This window comes from Apodemus sylvaticus, chromosome 20 (genome assembly GCF_947179515.1).
Source record: "Apodemus sylvaticus chromosome 20, mApoSyl1.1, whole genome shotgun sequence".
NCBI classification, from domain to species: Eukaryota; Metazoa; Chordata; class Mammalia; order Rodentia; family Muridae; genus Apodemus; species Apodemus sylvaticus.
In genome coordinates this window covers 19793724-19814528 of record NC_067491.1, presented here as the reverse complement: position 1 = coordinate 19814528, position 20805 = coordinate 19793724, and the positions used below count along the sequence as shown (strand labels likewise).

General features: G+C 37.0%; 1 protein-coding gene across 1 annotated transcript in view; it reads right to left on the bottom strand.

Moving 5' to 3' along the window:
* The window catches only part of Trhde (thyrotropin releasing hormone degrading enzyme), a 401117-nt gene that overhangs the window by 19316 nt on the left and 360996 nt on the right, over positions 1-20805 (bottom strand). The window contains exons 14-15 of the mRNA XM_052165723.1: positions 20095-20192; positions 18597-18704 (exon numbers count right to left, since the gene is read on the bottom strand). Of these exons, the coding sequence (XP_052021683.1) occupies positions 18597-18704; positions 20095-20192 (206 nt within the window). The remainder of the gene's footprint in view (positions 1-18596; positions 18705-20094; positions 20193-20805) is intronic.

Sequence of the window (20805 nt, the reverse complement as noted above, 5' to 3'; positions counted from 1 at the left end):
TACAACATCAGTCTGATTTCGTATCTGAGTGCAGAGAATCCAACTTAGGTTTCTGTGTTTGCACTGCAAGCATTTCACCAACATAACTATAACCCTAGCCCTGAGTTTTAGAAGAAAGTAGTAACCAGCCAGTATTCCTAACTTTTCTAAGTGATTAATGGGATTTATAAAGCAGGCATAAGTACTTTTAAACAATCGGAACAAAACTGAATAATTTATTTTTAAACATTTCAAGTTTAAGTCAGTCCCATAAAGCGCATTTTTATAATGAGAGAGCTAACTTTCTGGCATTTGTTAATCAATTATGATGTCCCTGGGAATTAGTATAGTAGCTCTGACATCCAAGAGGAGTGCTGGATTTAAGTGTTTCTGTAATGGCGCCAGTAGAGGGACAAAATCCAACATGAAATGTGCAGCCAGTGATAGCATAAAGGGCAATAGACAGCAAATCCACTAGGGAAGCACTTTCACATCATATTTAGGTACATGCTGCTATAGAAAGTTCTCTCAGGTATGCGCAGGGTATGCTTACTTCTAGTTAATACCAAGTGTATGGAAGGAGACAGGAAGTGATATACAGAGGGTCAGGAATTTGAACAGAGGTGTGTAGCAATGGAGGATGGGGAGCTGGGGGTAACCACCAGCAAGTCCTAGATGCCAGGAAAGCAAGAGACTCATAGGCCCCAACAGGGATGAGATTAGCTGAAATGCCCAAGAAAAAAGAGGCATAACCTATAGAGACCATATCCAGAGGTGAGGCAAGGCCCCTGGTGGGTGGTTAAGACCACCCACCCATCTCCAAATTTTTAACCCAGAATTGCTCCTGTATAAAGGAAATATGGGGACAATGTGTGGAACAGAGACTGAAGGAAAAGCCATCCATATACAGTCACAGAACTCAGACACTATTGTGGATGCCAAGAAGTGCTTGCTGACAGGAGCCTGATGTAGCTGTCTCCTGAGAGGCTCTGCCAGAGCCTGACAAATACAGAGGTGGATGCTCACAGCCAACCATTGGACTGAGCATGGGGAGCACAATGTAAGACTCAGAGAAAGGACTAAAGGAGCTGAAGGGGTTTGCAATCCCATAGGAAGAACAATAATATCTAGAGAGAGGACTCAAAGAGCTGAAGAGGTTTGCAGCTCTGCAAGAGGAACAATAATATGTATCAACCAGTACCCCCCCCCCAGAGCTCCCAGGGACTAAACCACCAACCAAAGGGTACACATGGAGGGACCCACATATGTAGCAGAATATGGACATTTCAGACATCAATAAGAGGAGAGGCCATTGGTCCTGTGATTCCCTAGAATAGTGGAATGCAAGTCAAAAAATGGGGGGGAGGGAGATGAACAGGAGAAGGGGATGGGATAGGGTGTTTTCCGTGGGGTAACATGGAAAAGGGGTTAACATTTGAAATGTAAATAAAGCAAATATCTAATAAAATATAAAAAAAATCAACCAACCAGAACCCCCAGAGCTCCCAAGGACTAAACCACCAACCAAAGAGTACCCGTGGAGGGACTCATGACTCCAGCAGCAGAGGATGTAGCAGAGAATGGCCATGTTGGGCACCAATTGGAGGAGAGGTCCTTGGTCCTGTGAAGGCTCAATGCCCCAGTATAGGGGAATGCCAAGGTGGTGAGGAGGCAGGGGTGGTGGGTGGGTGGAGGAACACCCTCTTAGAAGCAGTGGGGGATGGGATAGGGAGTTAGTTTGAGGAGGGGAATCCGGGAAGGGGGATAACATTTGAAATGTAAATAAATAAAATATCCAATAAAAAAGGCCAAGTGTAACAAAAGGAATACTAAAGTCACAGAAAAAAAAAAAAAAGACAAACCCATTCAAAAACAGTCTGCAGTGCCTCCTCTACCTAGAAAAATAACAGTATAGAACCTATTGGTGGTATGAGCGAATATGTGTAGAAGATCAGAACATGCTCTGAGCCGATGTGGCATTTCTTGGAATTTTAATTCTGCACATCTGAACGTGGTATGGGCTGCTCTTTCTAGATAAAAAGAAAAGGAACTGTGACTGGTGGTGAGAGTTGTTAACTCTTCACTGAGTTGTAATATAACTGCATTCCTTTTTTAAGAGGATTTAAAAATTAAGGAAAATTTTACTTTGAACAGGACGTTCACTTTAAGTTCAAATAAAGCATATGAAATTATTTTAAATGTTTATGTTCTCTATATATAATGTAGGGTTCTTTTCGTACTACCAGGGAGAAGGGTGATGAAAGCTAAGTATATGGCCATTTTATAAAATGTGATATGTGATGGGTAAGCTACCCACAGAGAGAGAGAGAGAGAGAGAGAGAGAGAGAGAGAGAGAGAGAGAGAGAGAGAGAGAGAGAGAGAGAAAGGGGAGGAGGGAAGTGAGGGAAAGAGAGGGAGGGGAAGAGGGAGGAAGGAGGGAGGGAGAGATGGGGAAAGGGAAAGGGAGAGGAAGGGAGAGAGTGATCCTTGGCAGAATAGCATACACACACACATACACACACATACAAAAGAGAATCTGCGGTAGAGACACAGACATACACACATACACACATACACATACACATACACATACAACAGAATATGAGTTAGACACACAGACATACACACATACATACACACACACACACAGACACACACACACACATACACACACATAGAACAGAGAATCTGCAGTAGAGACACAGACATACACACATACACACACACACACACATACACATACAACAGAGAATATGAGTAAGACACACAGACATACATACACACACACACACACACGCGTGCGCACATAAGCATCAAAGAAACATAGAAAGACTGAATAGTGGCTTCAACTGCCTGCAAAAGTACATATCAGGGTCAAAGGCAGGAATGTCAAAGACCAATGAAACATAGTAAAAGATAAGTAACTAGACTATTTACAGATTCTGCTTTCCCTCTCCTAGACGTCAGCTCATCCCCTAGAAAGCTAAGAGCAACAATAGAGTTGTCACATTTCGTGCTCCCAGGACCTTCTCGTCCTGCAGTCAGAATCAGTTTCTTCCATTGCAGGTCACAAATGCTCCATGGCAAAAGTGGAAAACGTAAGAATTTCTATGATGACTCACAAACAGAGACCATCAGGCTGCTGATATAAACAGTGTAAGAGCACAGGCACGATTAAAAACATAAGATGTAGACCATTGTAGCAGAAAATTGTGAAGGGGCTGATAAATAACTCTATAGAGACTTGGGATAGAAACGAGAGAAAGTGTTTCCCCGAGCATCATCTGCCTGTGGACCACAGATCCCTATCTCATCCGCCCATCCCAACTGAGGGTGTGGATTCTTCACTCATTTCTAGCCAGAGCACTACAAATTTGTTTTTTATAATTACAAGTATACATATTTCAAAAATATTAATGATACTGTTTGAATCACAGTAATTATGGATCAGTACTCTGGCTTAACTGTTTAGCTGGAAGATGACTGAGAAGAGGCCCCCTTCCATTATGATATCAAGTACATAAGCACTGCTGCTCACATCATGACCCAGGTATGAGCATGCTGAAAACCCCCAGCAATAAATTCAGTTCCTCCCCACCAAATGGCATTTGTTACCTAGAAATAATTTATCGCAGTAGCCATCATCTTTTGTAATCACACAAAAGCTGAAAAATGATGCAGATTTATTATTTCCATCAAAGCACAGCTTCTCTAAAGGGGAGTGATCAGTACAAATGCAGTTTCTCTTCATACGATTAATACATGCCAGGGCCAGTGAGGTTAACCAGTTGATTATACAGCCTGGGAAGAATTGACTATCCTAAGCTAATTGCTTGCCTTAACAATGCTATATCCCAAGAAAGGGACAACCGGTGTCTTTTTTTCGCCTGAAATGTCCTTTTTCCAAAATTGATCTCATTTTGGAAAAGCAAAAACAAGTATTCATATTTGTCTCTGTATGTGTGTGTGGGGTGTGTGTGTGTGTGTGTGTGTGTGTGTGTGCATAATTGTTCACATATTGTGTGCATGTACCCAAGTACAATTTTCACACTTTTAACTAACATATGTAGCACACAATAAAATAGTGTCCTTTTGAAATTAGAAAATAATTCCTATACATATAAATCTTGTACTATCTACTAAATCTGAAATTTATATATACATATACATCATATACATATACACATATACACATACACATACACATACATATACATATACATATACATACATATACACATACATATATACATACACATCATATACACACACATACTCATACACGTACATATACATATATATAAAACCTTCCCATTAACTTTTATTTGGAAAATCTGCAAATATTTGTTAAATTTCATATATGTATGTATTCAAACGCATGTAGTTTTTGTCACCATATGTAATAAAGTATACGCATTAAAAATATTCATAAAGTATATAGTTCAAAGGTAAGAATAGTAAGTTAATGAACCAAACAACTTCTACTCTTAATAAAAGGAGACAAGCATGAATGTACAGAAATACTACAAATTGTATTGAAAAGTACTGTTTGCTTTTGGAATGCTATAATGGAGGAAAACATATAAGTTCATTGTTTTGTGGAGTGCAAAGTGTGATATATTTGGAATGCAAATGTGTATCTGTCAGTGTCCTTTTCCTAGATCAGTTACGGCTCTTCATGCTTTTGAAACAATAAGCAAACAGTGAGTGCACTGAGTGCCAATGATGCATAATTTGGGAGGAAAAAGGTGTTTGTACTTAAAGTTAAATAACATTAACTGATATTTGCCATTTGGTTTTATACTATGTCTAAATATATGTAGGTGAAAGATTCTGAAAATAAACCTGTGGAGCCATTGCAATAACTTTATAGAAATTCATATAGATTATTTTCTATACACTAGTTGAGTGCTCCTGTGATATTTTCTAAAATCTAGACTTGAAACATAATATTATAACTGGCAGTTCTATGTAATTGTTTGACCTATGTGACTGACATGAAAAAAAATAGCCTTTCTATTCTGTTCTTCATATTCAAGAAAATTTTAAGAAAAATAAAGACAAAGTCAAAAGTTTGATTCAGAATATCTACTATACCTAATACCCCCCCCCAAAATAATAAAGACGACAACAACATGCTGAATTTACAGCACGTTTTAATTATAGAATAGAAGCTGAGAGTATGAGCATCAGTTTTCTAGGAGTTTCTCTATGACAACTTACATGAAGCTTTTACACAGAAGTTTGGTCTTAGAAATCTGAAACAGAATGGTTGGATCTTTCTGGATATTTTAAGGATAAAATTATCCCATGTTTCTCTCCTCCTTGTTGATGCACCAAAGCCCTTCAGTATGGAATCACTGGAGTCTCTCTCTTTCTGCTTTTGTACACTTCAACTCCTGTGTCATGTGCTCTCTATTCTGTCTTATAAGAATGCTCGTCATTGGATGAGGGTCTTTCCAATCCAGGATTTTGTCATCTTGAGACCTTAAGCTCTATTATCTTAGAAAAGACCTCATTACTAATAAGACTATAGTTACAAACATGGTTTGGAATGCAAAGAGTCATCTTTAGCGGGTACTTTTTAATCACACATGGCAGCATGCCTACGTGTTTTTAATTCCTCCATTATTACCAGGGAGCGAGAAGATATTAAATTTTTTTACTTTGATATATTTTAAGATATACTTTAAACAAATTTGAATATTCTTATCTAATGTGGGCATAAGAGTGGTATTAAAAATATTACACTGTATTAAGAGGCTAATGTGAATTATTTTCAGGTTTTTCATTTGTCACAGAGTGAATCATGGATCTTCAATCTGTTATAGGCTATTTTCGCAAGAGGAAAACTTAGAAAGAGCTGTGTTGCTGAAGAACTATTCTTCAAGAATCATCAAGGTCCTTGTGCTGTTTTGGCAAAGTGTGTATGAAAGCTTTATTATGGTCAACAGTCATTGTACTGATCCTAATCAATGTGTCTGCAGCTCTAAGTATAATCTACCTACTTTGAGTAAGAATGTTTAGGAAACTACACGTACATTGGCAATTCAGGTTTTACTAGGTAAATAATGAAAACTCTATTTTAATATCCATCGGGATAGCTGTTTCAGTTGTCTGTTTAGGTCTGTATTCATTTTGTGTTGTTCTGTGATAAACAGGCCACATAAATAATATTATTCTGTAATTAATCAGTAGGCAAATTTTTGATAAATGACAGGAGGATTCAATAGTATTGTGCCTGCTATCAGTATAATATTGAGCAGACAATACTAGCACAAAAAGAAAAATTACTATTGGCAGATAGGGAGAAAAACCAATTACAGTGTAAAGAAAAAATAAATTAAATCAAGTTGCTCTCAGAAAGCATAGTTCTGTAAAAATTAGAACACCTTGAAGAAATAGTATTATTTGCCTTGATACATGGTTAGTAATATATTTTTTAAAGTTAAATGTCAAGAAAAAAAGCTCAAAATGTTGAGAAAAAGAAACACATGTATGCTTTTTCTATATTTAAGTTATAAATTAAAACTAGTAATTAACACATTCATATTAAACTTTAAAAAGTGACTTGATAAAATAAATAGAAATATGAATTTAAGATAGCAATAAATCCTATTAATATCCCCACTATCCTCTTAAACAGATAGAAAATACAATATTAGTTAGATCTTCAGCTAGGTCAATCATTCAAATGTCAAATGATGGACTAAATTTTTAGTCATTTATTAATTTATTAATAAATTATTAAAATTATTAAATTCTGCACCTCAGAAGGAAAGGTGGCATTTAACTGTGATCCCACAGATGGAAAAGGAAACTTACAAATCTCTTTTGTGAAATTCTATGTGTCTACAAATATGCTATCTGATAATGATTATTAGTACTAGCAAAGATGGACAGACTGAAAGAAATCATAGCAGCATTCTTACTGTGCTCTGCACATTATTTCTCTTCTACCTATGTAGCTGCTACAAAGTACTTGTTTGGTAATGTACTCTGATCTTAGAACACAGCACCTTTAAACTCTGATGAGGACGCATAATTAGTTAAATAAGATTTTTTGCTCACTCAGCAAATAAAGCTGAAACAGGCAGATTAACAGTGGAGAAAACAAAATCTTGCAAAACTTTTGAAGGATGTTCTTGTGTCAGTTGATTCTGCTCAATCAGCTAAACTTTTAAAGAGATCCAAGAATCTAATCTTGAGAAAGGATGCTGATGAGGGAAACTTTTTTTTGTAAGCACATCATTGTTTATAGTTATATTTTCTCCTTAGACTCACTAACATGAATCTCTCCTGGGGAAGTGGGGTCAGCTAAAGACCTGCAATGCAGACACTTTCACCAACACGGCAGCTGATTATTTCTTCTTCACCTTCCACTTGTGCTATCTTCATAGGAAAATTCAGACATTATGCATGTGGCATGTGATTAAGGTGTTAGTCATTGTATGTTAGGATTGGAGCCATGTTATCGTCTTCACTATTGGTTTGCTGGTTCCTTTCTAGCACGATGCCTAGGTCATAGTAAAGATTCAGAATATATTTTATGTCTTAATCAAGAACTATAATAGTTTTAATTATTCCTGGTTAGATAGGTATATTTGTAAGTATGAAGAATGTGCAAAAATATTTGATTTTAGAAACATAGCTGAAAATTAAACATTATACTGAATATTAATTACATTCCCATTAATCAAATGTAGACTCGGGAGTCAGGCCCTATGATATCAGAAATATTACAAATCAGGATAAAGTATGATAATAATATAATAATTATAATTCTTAGCCTTAAAAAATGGAAGACTTGATAATGAGGCATGAATACAGAGCATGATTTGGTGACATCTTGCCTTGGACCTTCAACGGAGTGAATGTGCACTGAATCTGCAGTCATGCCCAAACCCTAAGGCAATCAGTTTCCATTTTGCAGTCAACCTTTCCCAGCATGCCTAGGCACTGGGATAGCAAATTTCAGACCAGAAAGATGAAGGAAGGAAGAAGAGAAATCAGCCTTTTGTTTTTCATTGATTCTATAACTCAAGTTTGAGGAGGGGGAGGATGTAGTAAAGTTTCACTCTGGAGAATGTTAATGAACAGCATTTTTGAAATATGCATCCCAAAGAAGCCCGTGTGTTCCTCAATGTATTATCAACATTATATATGCATCCCAAAGAAGCCCGTGTGTGTTCCTCAATGTATTATCAACATTATTTCAGCTTGAATCAATAGAGTCATGTTTCAAGTGCAATTTTCATACCAAGGCTAAATAAGAAGGAGGCATGTACACAGCTCTCTATGATGTGTTCCCCCATAATATCCAAGGTATAAACCCGAGACTGACCAGATAAGGCTTCCTATAGGATATTAATCAACTTCACACATAAGACAACAAGAATGACTAAAATACAGCTCAGTTTGAAGATATTGAACATAATTCACTGTGAGAATTAACATGCTTAAATTATCATTCTTTCCACCCTCTTAGAAATAACTGAAGCAATGTTTTCTAATATTCTGATATTGTCATTAAAGAATAAAAGTAGAGGTCATTAGGAAGAAAAAAGATATATCTTGAATTATAAAACACTATTAGCTAGTTGATAAGTTAGTGTTCTAAGTAAAATACTTAATGCAAGTAAGAAATTATAGACAATTTAAAATTTATGTATGAGATATACATTTTGAAATATAAAATAGACCACGTATAGTTTTACATCTCAAAGGGTAGTGAATAAAGAGAAAATTAAGAATCATGTAAGGTTCCTGAGGATGTCCATATGCATAATTTCAGGATGTCAGTGATTAGAATATGTGCTTTTTTTATATGTGTCTATCTACAGATGTAGCCATGTCTTTATAAGTAGGAAAGCTTTTCAGTTTTTACTGAAAAAAATTATGACATGAAAAACAAAGAGTTTCATGAACACAGGTAGCGAAATAAAGCTAATTTAAGAGCCCAGTGAGTACTGACATTCAAGGGACATGTTCACATAGCCACAGTTAAGCTACTCAGAGTTGTCATCTCTCAGTCCCTGTTGTTGATTATCTCTCTGCCATGTGTGCTTCCTGTTTAGACAATCCTTTTCATTTCCCATTAAAGGAGTTTCTTCTATACAATAATTCAGTGCTCTTCAAAAGTGATATACTCTTACCTACAGAGTAAGGGAACCTGTAAACACTGTCACATGAACCAAGTTCAAAAATAGTACATTTTCCTTTTAGAAAAGTGATTCTATTACTTCTACCACCTAGAGAGAAAATAATTCGCACTTATGTTTTATCTTCCAACAGTTTGTGGCACTGAAATGGCAAAGGAAATTTTAAGTATTGGTGATGATATTTGCGAAATATGAGTTTAGGCTCTTAAATTATTTTTATTCACAAATTACAAAGGAAGCCCTATGTTATCAAATTGTGAAATTTTGATCATTGATCACAGTGATATTTGGCCTAAAAATCTAAAAATTGGGAATACTATGTAAAAAATCCCTTCACATTGCTTCAAGTAATCACTTTCCATTTTGTACTCCTATTGTTTAAAAAGTGTTCGTATATGTGCAAATAAGGACATGAGTGTATGTATGTAACACACACACACACACACACACACAAAGTCACACACATTGCAGAAAATTAGCATAGTGATCTTTTATATGTGTCCACCTACAGATGTAGCTATCTATGTCTTCATAATTAGGAAAGGCTTTCAATTTTTACTGAAACAAATTTATAACATGAAAAGCTCATAGATTTCTGTGAGGCATTACATTAGAACTAAAGCCTGGAGAAGAGGAAAGAGTGACATAGAATCTGTGACTACTCTGTAGCCCAGTGCCAACAGATCCCTCAAGTTGCTGGTTAGATGTGTCTTAAATATTCCCAGAACAAAACAGAGCATGCCCACTGCTCTGCATTGCTCAGATCATCACTGATGCTCAGAACATCAGTTCTTGATGGCAAGACCCTGATGCTGAAGATATCACATGCTTTGGTCACAGACCTGGAGAAATCAAGATGGCCAGGAAGCTTTCACCCTGATAGGGAGAAACTTTAGTATTGGGATGTGTGTAGGAAGCTGTGGGAAAAGTTACCCCTATTCATATTGAGAGAAGAATACTATGAAATACACTTATGACTGGAATGGGATATTTTCATAACTGTAATAGTAGCATAAATATTAATGGATAACTGGCCACATTCTGATTGTCATTAAGAAATGATCTATAGGATGGTATACTTATATGTTACTAGTAATCTGGCCAAGAACCTATAGTTGGGAAGCTTATAAGCCCCCAAACATTATTTTTCTAAATAAATACAGTTCAAAATTATCCTCTAGTTTTGTATCACCATATGTGTAAATCAGTGCATGACCTCATCAGAGAAGCTTGTTTGGATGGTGGACAGATTTGACAGTGCCTAAGACATTTACAACTGGGTGAAAGGGCAGAGAATACGGGCCAGGAGACTACTCGGGCATGAATGAGACATCTACTGCACACACACACACACACACACACACACACACACACACAGAGAGAGAGAGAGAGAGAGAGAGAGAGAGAGCGAGAGAGAGCCAGACAGACAGACAGACAGACAGACAGAAAGACATAAACAGAGACAGAGACAGAGACAGACAGAGAGGGACAGGGTGAGAGAACCTCAAAGAGGCGAAATATTCTTAAGAACCAGATGTCAAGGAGGACATCAGAGAATGGAACAGTGTCATGTGGACATGACATGAATGTTTCTATCATGAACTCCCAGCAGCTGTGGCTGTCTGTACATGGGAGTCTACATTCTGGCACCGAAAGGGAAAAGGCACATTGAGTCCCCATCACTAACTGCAGAAATATCAACAGCTGGTGACTGCTGCAGGGAAAATAAGTCAATTCTCTTTAGGGATAAGGCCCTTGCTAGGTCTTCTCCCTCCAGAAAATGCTCTCCCATTAATTAATAAATAAGAATAACATGTTGGATCCAGAGGGTTATTTAAAAAGTTAAGTTGGAGCCGGGCAGTGGTGGTGCACACCTGTAATCCTAGCACTTGGGAGGCAGAGGCAGGCAGATTTCTGAGTTTGAGGCCAGCCTGGTCTACAGAGTGAGTTCCAGGACAGCCAGGACTACACAGAGAAACCCTGTCTTGAAAAACCAAAAAAAGAAAAAAAAAAGTAAAGTAAATAAAGTTGGGTGTGGTGGCACGTACGTTTAATCCCAGCACTCAGGAGGCAAAGAAAGGCAGACCTCTGTGAGTTCAAGGCCAGTCTGGTCTACAAAGACTTCAAGGAAGACCAGCATTACAGAGAAACCCTATCTTGAAAACCAATCCCGCTAAAATTAGGGACTAGACAAGGCTACCCACTCTTTCCCTATCTATTAAATATAGTACTTGAATTTCTAGCTAGAGAAATTGGACAACAAAAGTTCAAAGGGATACAAACTGGAAAGGAAGAAGTCAAAATATCACTATTTGCAGATGATATAATTGTATACTTAAGTGAACTGAAAAATTCCACCAGAGAACTTCTAAAATTGATAAACAACTTCAGCAAAGTAGCTGGATATAAAATTAACTCAAATAAACCAGTAGCCTTCCTCTACTCAACAAATAGACTGAGAACAAAATTAGGGAAACAACACCCTTCACAATAGTCTCAAATAATATAAAATACCTTGTTATGACTCTAACCAAGGAAGCAAAAGATCTGTAAGACAAGAACTTCAAGTCTCTGTAGAAAGAAATCGAAGATCTCAGAAGATGGAAAGAACTCTCATGCTCATGGATTGGCAGGATTAATATAGTTAAAATCACCATCTTGCCGAAAACAATCTACAGATTCAATGCAATCCCCATCAAAATTCTAACTCAATTCTTCACAGTGTCAGAAAGAGCAATTTGCAAATTTATTTTGAATAACAAAAAAAATGAAAAAGAAAACAAAATGAAGAATGCGTGAAGTTGGGAGGGAATGTGGAAGGTTGAGGTTGGAGGAGGATCTAGCTGGAGTAGGAGCCAGATTATGATCAAAACTCATTTTATACAATTTCCAAAGAATAAAAATAGTATACCAAAAAGAAAGCAATCATATTGTTTAATTTCTAATAATAAGAACAATTAAAATGTGCTTTTTAGGCTCTAAAAAGTCTAAAACTTTTGGTTGTATTTGATGTTTGAAATAGATGTTGTTAACAGTATACTGCAAGTTAAATTTTGAAATTATTTAAATGTCTGTGGATAGAAATTATTTTATGCCATCTTAAATATATTTTAGAGGACATATAGGAACAGAGTTGGAGCTTATGCAATGATTTTCATGATATTTTTCTGGATTTCTTCTATTCAGAAATACAGCCATTAGAGTTTGTCACTCTTCCTTCCTCAATAATGCCCAGAAATCTTTACATCTTTCATTCGACTACTGGCTTTCAGCACAATGTTTTAAAATTTGGTTTGATATATTCAATCCATACATTAATTTTATTCCTATGTAATAATGTCTTGCCTCTCACATGTGGTAGATCACTCATTGATGACACTTGCTTGAACGTTGATTTCAGTTGTCTGTGTCTGTTTTTGAAATATGGTCTCCACCTGTAGTGGTTTGAATAATAATAATCCTCATAGGCTTGTGTATTTGAATACTTTGTCCCTTACTGGTAGAAATTTTGGGGGATGAGGGTTGGCCTTGTTGGAGGAGGTGTGTCACTAGAAGTGGGTTCTGCAGCTTCCAAAGGCCATCCCATTTCCATTTAACTCTCTCTGCTTCATATATGTGGATCGAGAGGTAAGTTCTCAGGCTTAACCCTGAACACATTCAGTAAATGCTACTTTCTCTGAGTTTGCCATTCAGAATCCATAGTAACCATCACACAGAGGCACACTATAACAAAGGCAGTTTTGTTTTGTTTTGTTGCTTTGTTTGTCTTTATTTCATCTGAAGGTTGGGTGCCTGAAGGTAGGTAGACATTCTGTTGCTGGCCTCTCCTAGCCTCTCCTTGTGTAGTTGAATAGCCTAAGTTTTATCACAAATGTCCTTTATTCTGGAGAATTCTTTTTGCTTACATCCGCAGTTTCCAAAGTGTGTCTCTAAGAGAAACTGCACTACCATTACTTGGGATCTTATAAATAGACAGTATTAGACTCTACCAACTTAACCACAACGTACAGATGTGGTTCCCAGTAAACTGAGGTCTTGAGCTGTGGGTGCTGCCCATTGAAGCTTAAAGCCACCAATTCTTCGTCCAGTTACTTATATCTGCTACTGCAGACAGCACTTAACATACATTGCACTGCTTTTAGTTTATCAATATTTTAAAACATTCTTGAAAAATCATATGACAACTTGATCAAGAATGAATCAAATGTAGTAGGGGTAGGAATCATGATGAAAGGAACAAGAAGCCCTGTCCTTCTAGTGATCATCTTGGCAAGCTGTAAAACTTCTACAGAACCTGTATTTTCCTTGGGCCAAATTAAAAGTAAGATTTTTACACAAAACCTGGCAGTCTCTGCAATGTTACAAGCATTAAGGGTAAGGCAAATGTAGATGGATGACTGACATTGGTAATATATTAGTGACATTATCAATAATTACAGGAGGAGTGAAGTTTCTGAATCAAACTCACAAAATTTCAGAGAGACTCCTCTAAATTTTTGGTTTTGATTTCAAAAGGAATTTTAAAATCATTCCAGTTCAATAGACTTTGTCTATGGAAAGGGTACGATTTTGTCTGTGAACACATTTGTGCATTATGTATAGATGCACATGTGTGTGTGTGTGCATGTATATGTTTGTGTGTATATATATGTGTATATGTGAGTGTTTGTCTGTATATGTCTGTGTATATGTGTCTGTATGTGCATATGTGTGTGTCAGTGTGTCAGTGTGTCAGTGTGTCTGTGTGTCTATGGGAGTTAGAGGATAACATGAGGTGTTGCTGTTCAGAAACTGCCCACCTTGTTTTTTTGAGACAAAGCCTCTTACTTAGCCAGAGCTCACCATATAGGCTCAGTTAGTTGACCAGTAATTTCCAAAGAATCATCTGTCATTATTTCTCCCATACTGGGATTATAGAAAGATGCTATCACACAGAAAGATCCTATAAATAGAACCCTTGTGCCTGAAAAGTCCTCCATTGACTGAGGTGTTTCTCCAGCCCCATTTTAAGGTTTTTTGTTTTTTTTTTAAAGTAGATCTAAGATGTTAGTGTCTAGTTTACATGTTGGGAAAGGGTAATGCTGTCTGTTAAGTAATCTTTCCTATGAAGTTAATCTGTGCACTTCTCAGGAGTCTCTACAGGAAAAGGGACATCCAGGAAGTAACTATCATAGAAGGGATGTACTAGATTGGCTTCCATTGTATGGACGGTGTCCTCCAACAATTCAGTGGGAACTAACCATCATCACACTCAGAATGACATTAAAGCTTGGGTTGTGGCCTCTAATGCTACTGGAAAAAAATAGTGTGGGCACACATGTAATTTCAGTTTACTGAAAAAAGCTATGACCCCTTATGTGGCCAGTGGTATAAACTCTACTGCATGCCAACACAGAGACTGTCAAGTAGAAATTAATCTGTAGAAGCAGGGCATGCTCTAGACTTGACTCAGTGAAACTTCCATTTCTTATCTATTTATTGGCAAATGAGAGAAACTACTTTCTAGCTCTGGTTTATGTTTTTAATATATTAATAATAAAAAAGCTGGCCTTTCTCTTTTTTTTTCTTTATTTTATTTTTAGGTGTGAAATTTCCAGGTCTCGTGAGCTCTCTTCTAGTTCATATTTTGAAGATCTTTTTTATCATTTGTATTGTTCTCTGCAGAAGGCTTGGCAATTTGTCTCTTTTCTGAACTGTGGCACTCAGCTGAACTTAGCCTGAAAATTGCAACCTAACAAGACCTGAATGTAGCTCAATCCACTTTTATGCATGACATCACCATTGCAATTCAACACATTGTAGCATTTGAATATTTTAAAAGGAATCAGAATGTCTACTCATTCAATTTATCACCCACTGTAAGTCCTGGATTTTTCTCTCTGCTCCCATCATCTCCAGCTATTCATGGCACTTTTTGTTTCCATTATCCTCCTTGCACTGACATTCACATCTGTTCCATTTGCTCGATTCCAGTGGCTCTGATTTGCCCATCTGCCTAATGTGTCAAGATGCTGGGACAGCTCTGCAGGACCCCGGATGATATGTGAACGTCACGACTTCTGGATTCGTTGTTCTGTGTTTTCAGAATAAACATACACCTTCCAACATGTTCCAGATCTTGTTTCTGTGACTCCACGTGCTCCTCACTTAGCTTCTTTCTTGGAAATTACCCTTTCTAAGGTTCCAGGTAAACAATCAGAGAAAGCTTGGGAAAGAAACCTGACTAAGCAACTCCAGCCTGTTTTTTTTTTTTTTCACCCTTTACTGTATTTAAGAAAATCAAACTTTTATTTTTGGTGATATTACCTATCCCTACCTTCCACCACTCCCCCAAAATAACAGCATATAAAGGAAACCACCAAAGACAGCTATCAAAAATTGTGATGAAGAAGCTGAAGTATAGCTCTCTGCAATTTGATGACTTCTGGTAAGGGTGTGGGAAGAAACTATCCAAGGAATTATAAAATGTTTGGCTTCAACTTAATCATTTGTACCATGAACAAAGGTAGAATTATCAAAACCAAAATGAGCTGACCACTTATACATGAAGTTCCATTTGTAAAGGAATTATGAGAATAATGCATGACAAAAGCTTGTGAATGAAACCATGTGTTTATTAAACCAGTGTTCTTTAAGGGGCTGAGCACAGGGAGTTGACCACGATCCAGGGAGAATATAGAAAATACAAATTAGACTTGTGGTCTTTCTTTCTTTTTCTTTTTCTTTTTGTGGGGGTGGAGGACATAGGAGGAGTTCACAAGGATGGCGGGTAGACTTGAAAGGACTGGGAAGTGAGTGTAACCAGGTCACATTATGTGACATTCCCAAATAGCTAAAAATATTAAGTTGAAAAAGAAGACAGCTAAACCTAGCAACAACTGTCAATTATCTTTCGTGCTGTTGTTCTACTATTAAGATGCCATATGAATAGCTGAGAGAGAGCCCTGAATCTTTGCATATACTAGCACAGTGGATTTTATGTTCCCTCCTTTCTGTCGATTGCTAGTGGGCATGCCACGGTTGCTTTAGCCAGCCTTAGTAAACAGAGTAAGCTCCCTTTAGCAAATTTTCACACCTCAACACTAAAGAAAGCAAAGCAGAGATCATAAAAGTAACAAAGAAACTGCCAAGAGAATCATAAAATGTTTGGCCCCAACTCAATGACTGTTACCATGAAGAAAGGCAGAATTATCAAAGTCAAGTCAAGCCGACCGCTTATGCATAAACTTCCATTTATCAAGGAATTATGGAAATGATAGATTACAAAAGCTTGTGAGTGAAAACTAGTATGTTTATTAAACTAGTCAGCCTCCTGTGTGTGCCATTTGAAATCCCACTTCCTGCTTTATGCTCTGGTACAGAGCTGCTGCTGCCCCTGGCCCAAGGCAGTCTAATTAAGGTAGCTTTGTCTATCAGGGGAGAGAAAGAGCTTCTTCCTAACAGGTAGCTCTCCCTGTGTCATGTCCTCCCCTTCTCTTTTGCTCCTATTTATTTTTCTGAAGTAAACTAAAAATTTATTGAACACTACTGTCACACTACACCGTTAACAGAATATGCACTATTAATTTTGAGATCACTTCGCACTATTAATTTTGAGATCACTTCTGTGTACTTTCCAGCTACAGTCTGACACAAAAACTTGCTTAATAAAGTTTTCCAGGTAAATGACTATCTTTAAAATTAGGAGCTTTTCCCCCAATAATTATACTTTTTAATGTGGATGCTAAGCCTGAGTGCTCTTTGGGAAATTATGATAATACAATGCTGTCAAACACATTTTAATAAAATGGTAAGTAAAGCATGTTAACATAGATAAGTTAAGTGAAAGATTAAAATCAATTACTAGCTCCAAGGAAGGGCAGGTATTCATAGCTAAGAAATATATAATAAATACATCAATAGGAAACAATGTAAAATTAAAGCATAAGGAACAGATATTATAATTTGTAAATACTGTTATTGTATACTTTTTGTTTGTATATATGACACATGTCCCAACTTTTCATTTTACATTTTGAAGAAATGTTTCTGTGTTCTAATTGCATGTGGTAGACTCAGAGGAGGTAAGGACAACAGGCAAGTCAATCTTATGATGCACCCAGTTCTAATGCAACCGTTTTCAGAAGACTTAGCCCAAAGGACACTAAGTGCTAACATCAGTAAAATTTTTTGAAATGATGACTCTTTAGGTCTAGAAAAGACAGATGAAATTTAATCAACAACTTAAATGCATGATGGATCAATTGACAGATGGTAGTGACAAAGTACTTTCCTCAGTAGCTCCTCATAGGACCAGAAACCATTCATTTAAAGGACAAGGAAGAAACCATTAGAGAAAGTGAGAAACAATAAGAAAGCACTAACCATCACAATGAAGGCTTTGCTTCTGCGACCACAGTGCCTTTAAATACATTTGCCAGTCTCTGATTTGGACTCAGTGAGGACAATTATCAAGTGGATCCCAAAGAAAGTGTTAATGCCTGCAGTTCTATATGTTTCTGTGTGAGGTCTTTACCACCATGACCTACTTCAGAGTTAAACCTCTTGTAACACAAATCATCATTCTCTACCTTTCCCTTCCCAGGAGACTGCTGTTCTGTCGTTAATCATGGAAGCCAAAAACTAATCACACACATCTTACTGTCATATATATGAGAATTCTAATACATATATTATATATATGTACATACACGCACACATATATATACATATATACTTAGTTATGTTACACGTAGTTATGTGTATATATACATACACACACATATATGTATATATGTGTGTGTATATATATATATACACACACATATATATATACATAACTAAGACTCCTGGAAATGCAAAGAGTTATCATTATATCAATAGGATGTGTATGTGTGTGTGTGGGGACATATAGTTATAATACATCTATCACTTTCATTAAAGTGCGACATATTGTAGAATAACGTTTTCTTTAAAACATTTTATTAAATCAGTTTAATTTTTCATTTGTATTAATATTATACATCATAAAATTCTAAGATAAGATACAAGTTTAAGGGCATTGTCCAGGGGCACCCAAAGAGCAAAGGCCTTGCTTACGACCTTTCGGTTTTTAGTTTTTCATATAAACATCAGTTCTGGTTCTTTGTTGATAAATACTTCAACCTTTATACAACCTTTAAGAGTTTAAATGAAGTTAATTCCTTTCATATAAGGAAGTTACCATACTTAATACAAGGTGTTCCCCCAAGTTCAAGAAGAATGAGGGTGCAGATAAACAGAGTCAGCCTAAAGCCTGAGGAACAGTCCCAGGATGAGGGTACTGCAGCATCTAAGATGCTACTTCTCCCACTGTGAAGCTGAGACAGTGATCTGCTGTGTATTTTTCTTGTCTTGCCTTTCCCCAGTGGATAAGAGGGATGCAGCCACGTAGATCTGAAACATGCCATCAGAAGTGTGAGATGTGCTCCAACTTACCTGTTTCTGTTGCTGGAAATCCAGTCTGAAATAAGTGTTGATGCCTGCTGGTGACAGTGCTTGTTCCCAAAACTGCATGCCAACATTATCACTTCCCTCCGTAGCTCTCTTTACATTTTCAGGGTGAAAAGGAAAAAGGTTAAAGAAAATGTTACTACCTGAAAAAAAAATAGACCAAATCATGGATGCATGGAAGGATGGATGGATCTCTGAGTGGTTGGATACAGACAGAAAATACACATATGAGAAAGCCAGAGACAGGCAGACCTCCATCTCTCATATGTTGGTGATGGTGACAATCTCCATTGTCATCTTGATTGGATTCAAATTTGCCAATGAAGATATACCTCTTGTTTCCAGAGATAGTTACTGAAGAAACAAGACCCATCTTGAAAGCACATGGTACCATTCCATGGGCAGAGGCTAGGCCTTATTCAGGTAAAGGGAAGAAGCCAAACTCGGCCATAAACTTCCCCTCTCCTTGCTTCCTGAGTGTGGACACAATATGATAATCCCCCTCACTCTCCCATCAAGATGCTTGATGACTACTGGAAAGTATCCTTGTAAACCAAGGATCAAAGTAAACCCTACATTTGAACAGGACTGACACACATAGGAGCTCACAAAGACTGTGACAAACTTTATAAGACCTATACAGGGTCAAACCAGAAAAGAAAAAACAATCAATTTTCTCTAGTTAGGGTCTCTGTATATATGAACATCATACTCCATAATAGGCTCCATGCCTAGGAGTACTTGGCTGTCACAAAACTGATTTCATTTTTTTTGTTTTGTTTTGTTTATTTATTTTTTGTCTTAGTGGGTTTTATTTGTCTGTCTGTGTTTCTTCTTCCTTCCTTCCCTTTCTTCTCTCCTCTCTCTCTCTCTCTCTCTCTCTCTCTCTCTCTCTCTCTCTCTCTCTCTTCCTTGGTTTTTGCTTAATACATACAGAGAACGACTTGAAGTTGAATGGGTAGGGAGGTGGTGTGTATCTAAGAGGAGGTGAGAGAAGGAAACTCCTTCTCTCATATATTTGCATAAAATATATTGTATGAAATATATTGTGTGGAACAAAACCTTTACTTCCTTCATCACTTATTTTGTTACAGCATGGAAAAATAATATGGTAGGTAAGTAAAAGATAACACAAACAAGCTGAGCTACTGAAATCCTGTGATGCTAAGAGATTGAATTAAGCTGAATGGGAGTCAAGCACATGAAGTGATTTCTGGAGTTAGTCCCCCACTCAAGGGTGCAGATTTTCATCCCAAAAGCAGAACACAGACAGATCTTAAATTACAGCACAGTCATGAACTGCTTTGCTCTCATAATCAGGCAGCAAAAACTGTGTTGCTCAGCTGAACTCTTCCATGAAAAGTGAAATGCAAAATGCATAATGAGAGACAAAGACAGCCTCATGATGCTAAAGACAGTGTCACTAGGAGTGTGTATTTGAACAGCTCTGGGGAAAGAGGAGAACAACAATGTAAAACAGTACTCATGTTGGTAGGAGGCTTGAACGAGCGATCCATTGAAGTTATTTTTTGGCCATCCAAGCTTGATGTATGTCGTTGCGACTTGTTTTAGAATATATTCCTGAATGGAGAATGGAAAAAAATCAAAACAATATTAGTTTCACTCTTCCCAAATTCTGTAATTTAAATACTAAATCTTGATAATTCCATGTAATTTTTCTTATGCTATTATTCAGCTATTTCAGGCAGAGGAGACAGTATTCTTTTCTTCTGTCTGAATAACTTACATGCTAATTTTTTCATGTCCAATTTTAATGAAGTAAGGGAAATGAAGACTATTCAGGGTGAGATTTATGCATGCATATATGTAACCATAAACATATACATCTTAGGAAAATAAGTATCAAATATACTTTTAAGGTTGCATTTTTGTTTATGCATAGGTCTGGGTGCCTATGTGAGTAGACGCCAGACATGTACAGATGCTCACAGTGAGGCTAAAAAGGGCCTCACATCTACTCTAGCTAGAGTTATAGGTGATTGTAAGCTACTCAGGCCAATACAGATGCTGGTAATTGAACTGCGGTCCTCCAGAAGACCAGCAAGCAATTTTAATCTCTGGGCCATTCTCTTCAACTGAAACAACTAATATTTGTGTATTTTGTGTCAATAGAGGCCACTCAATGCAAAGCTGTTAGACTGACCCAGTCAATAGGCTAGTATTATGGAAGAGA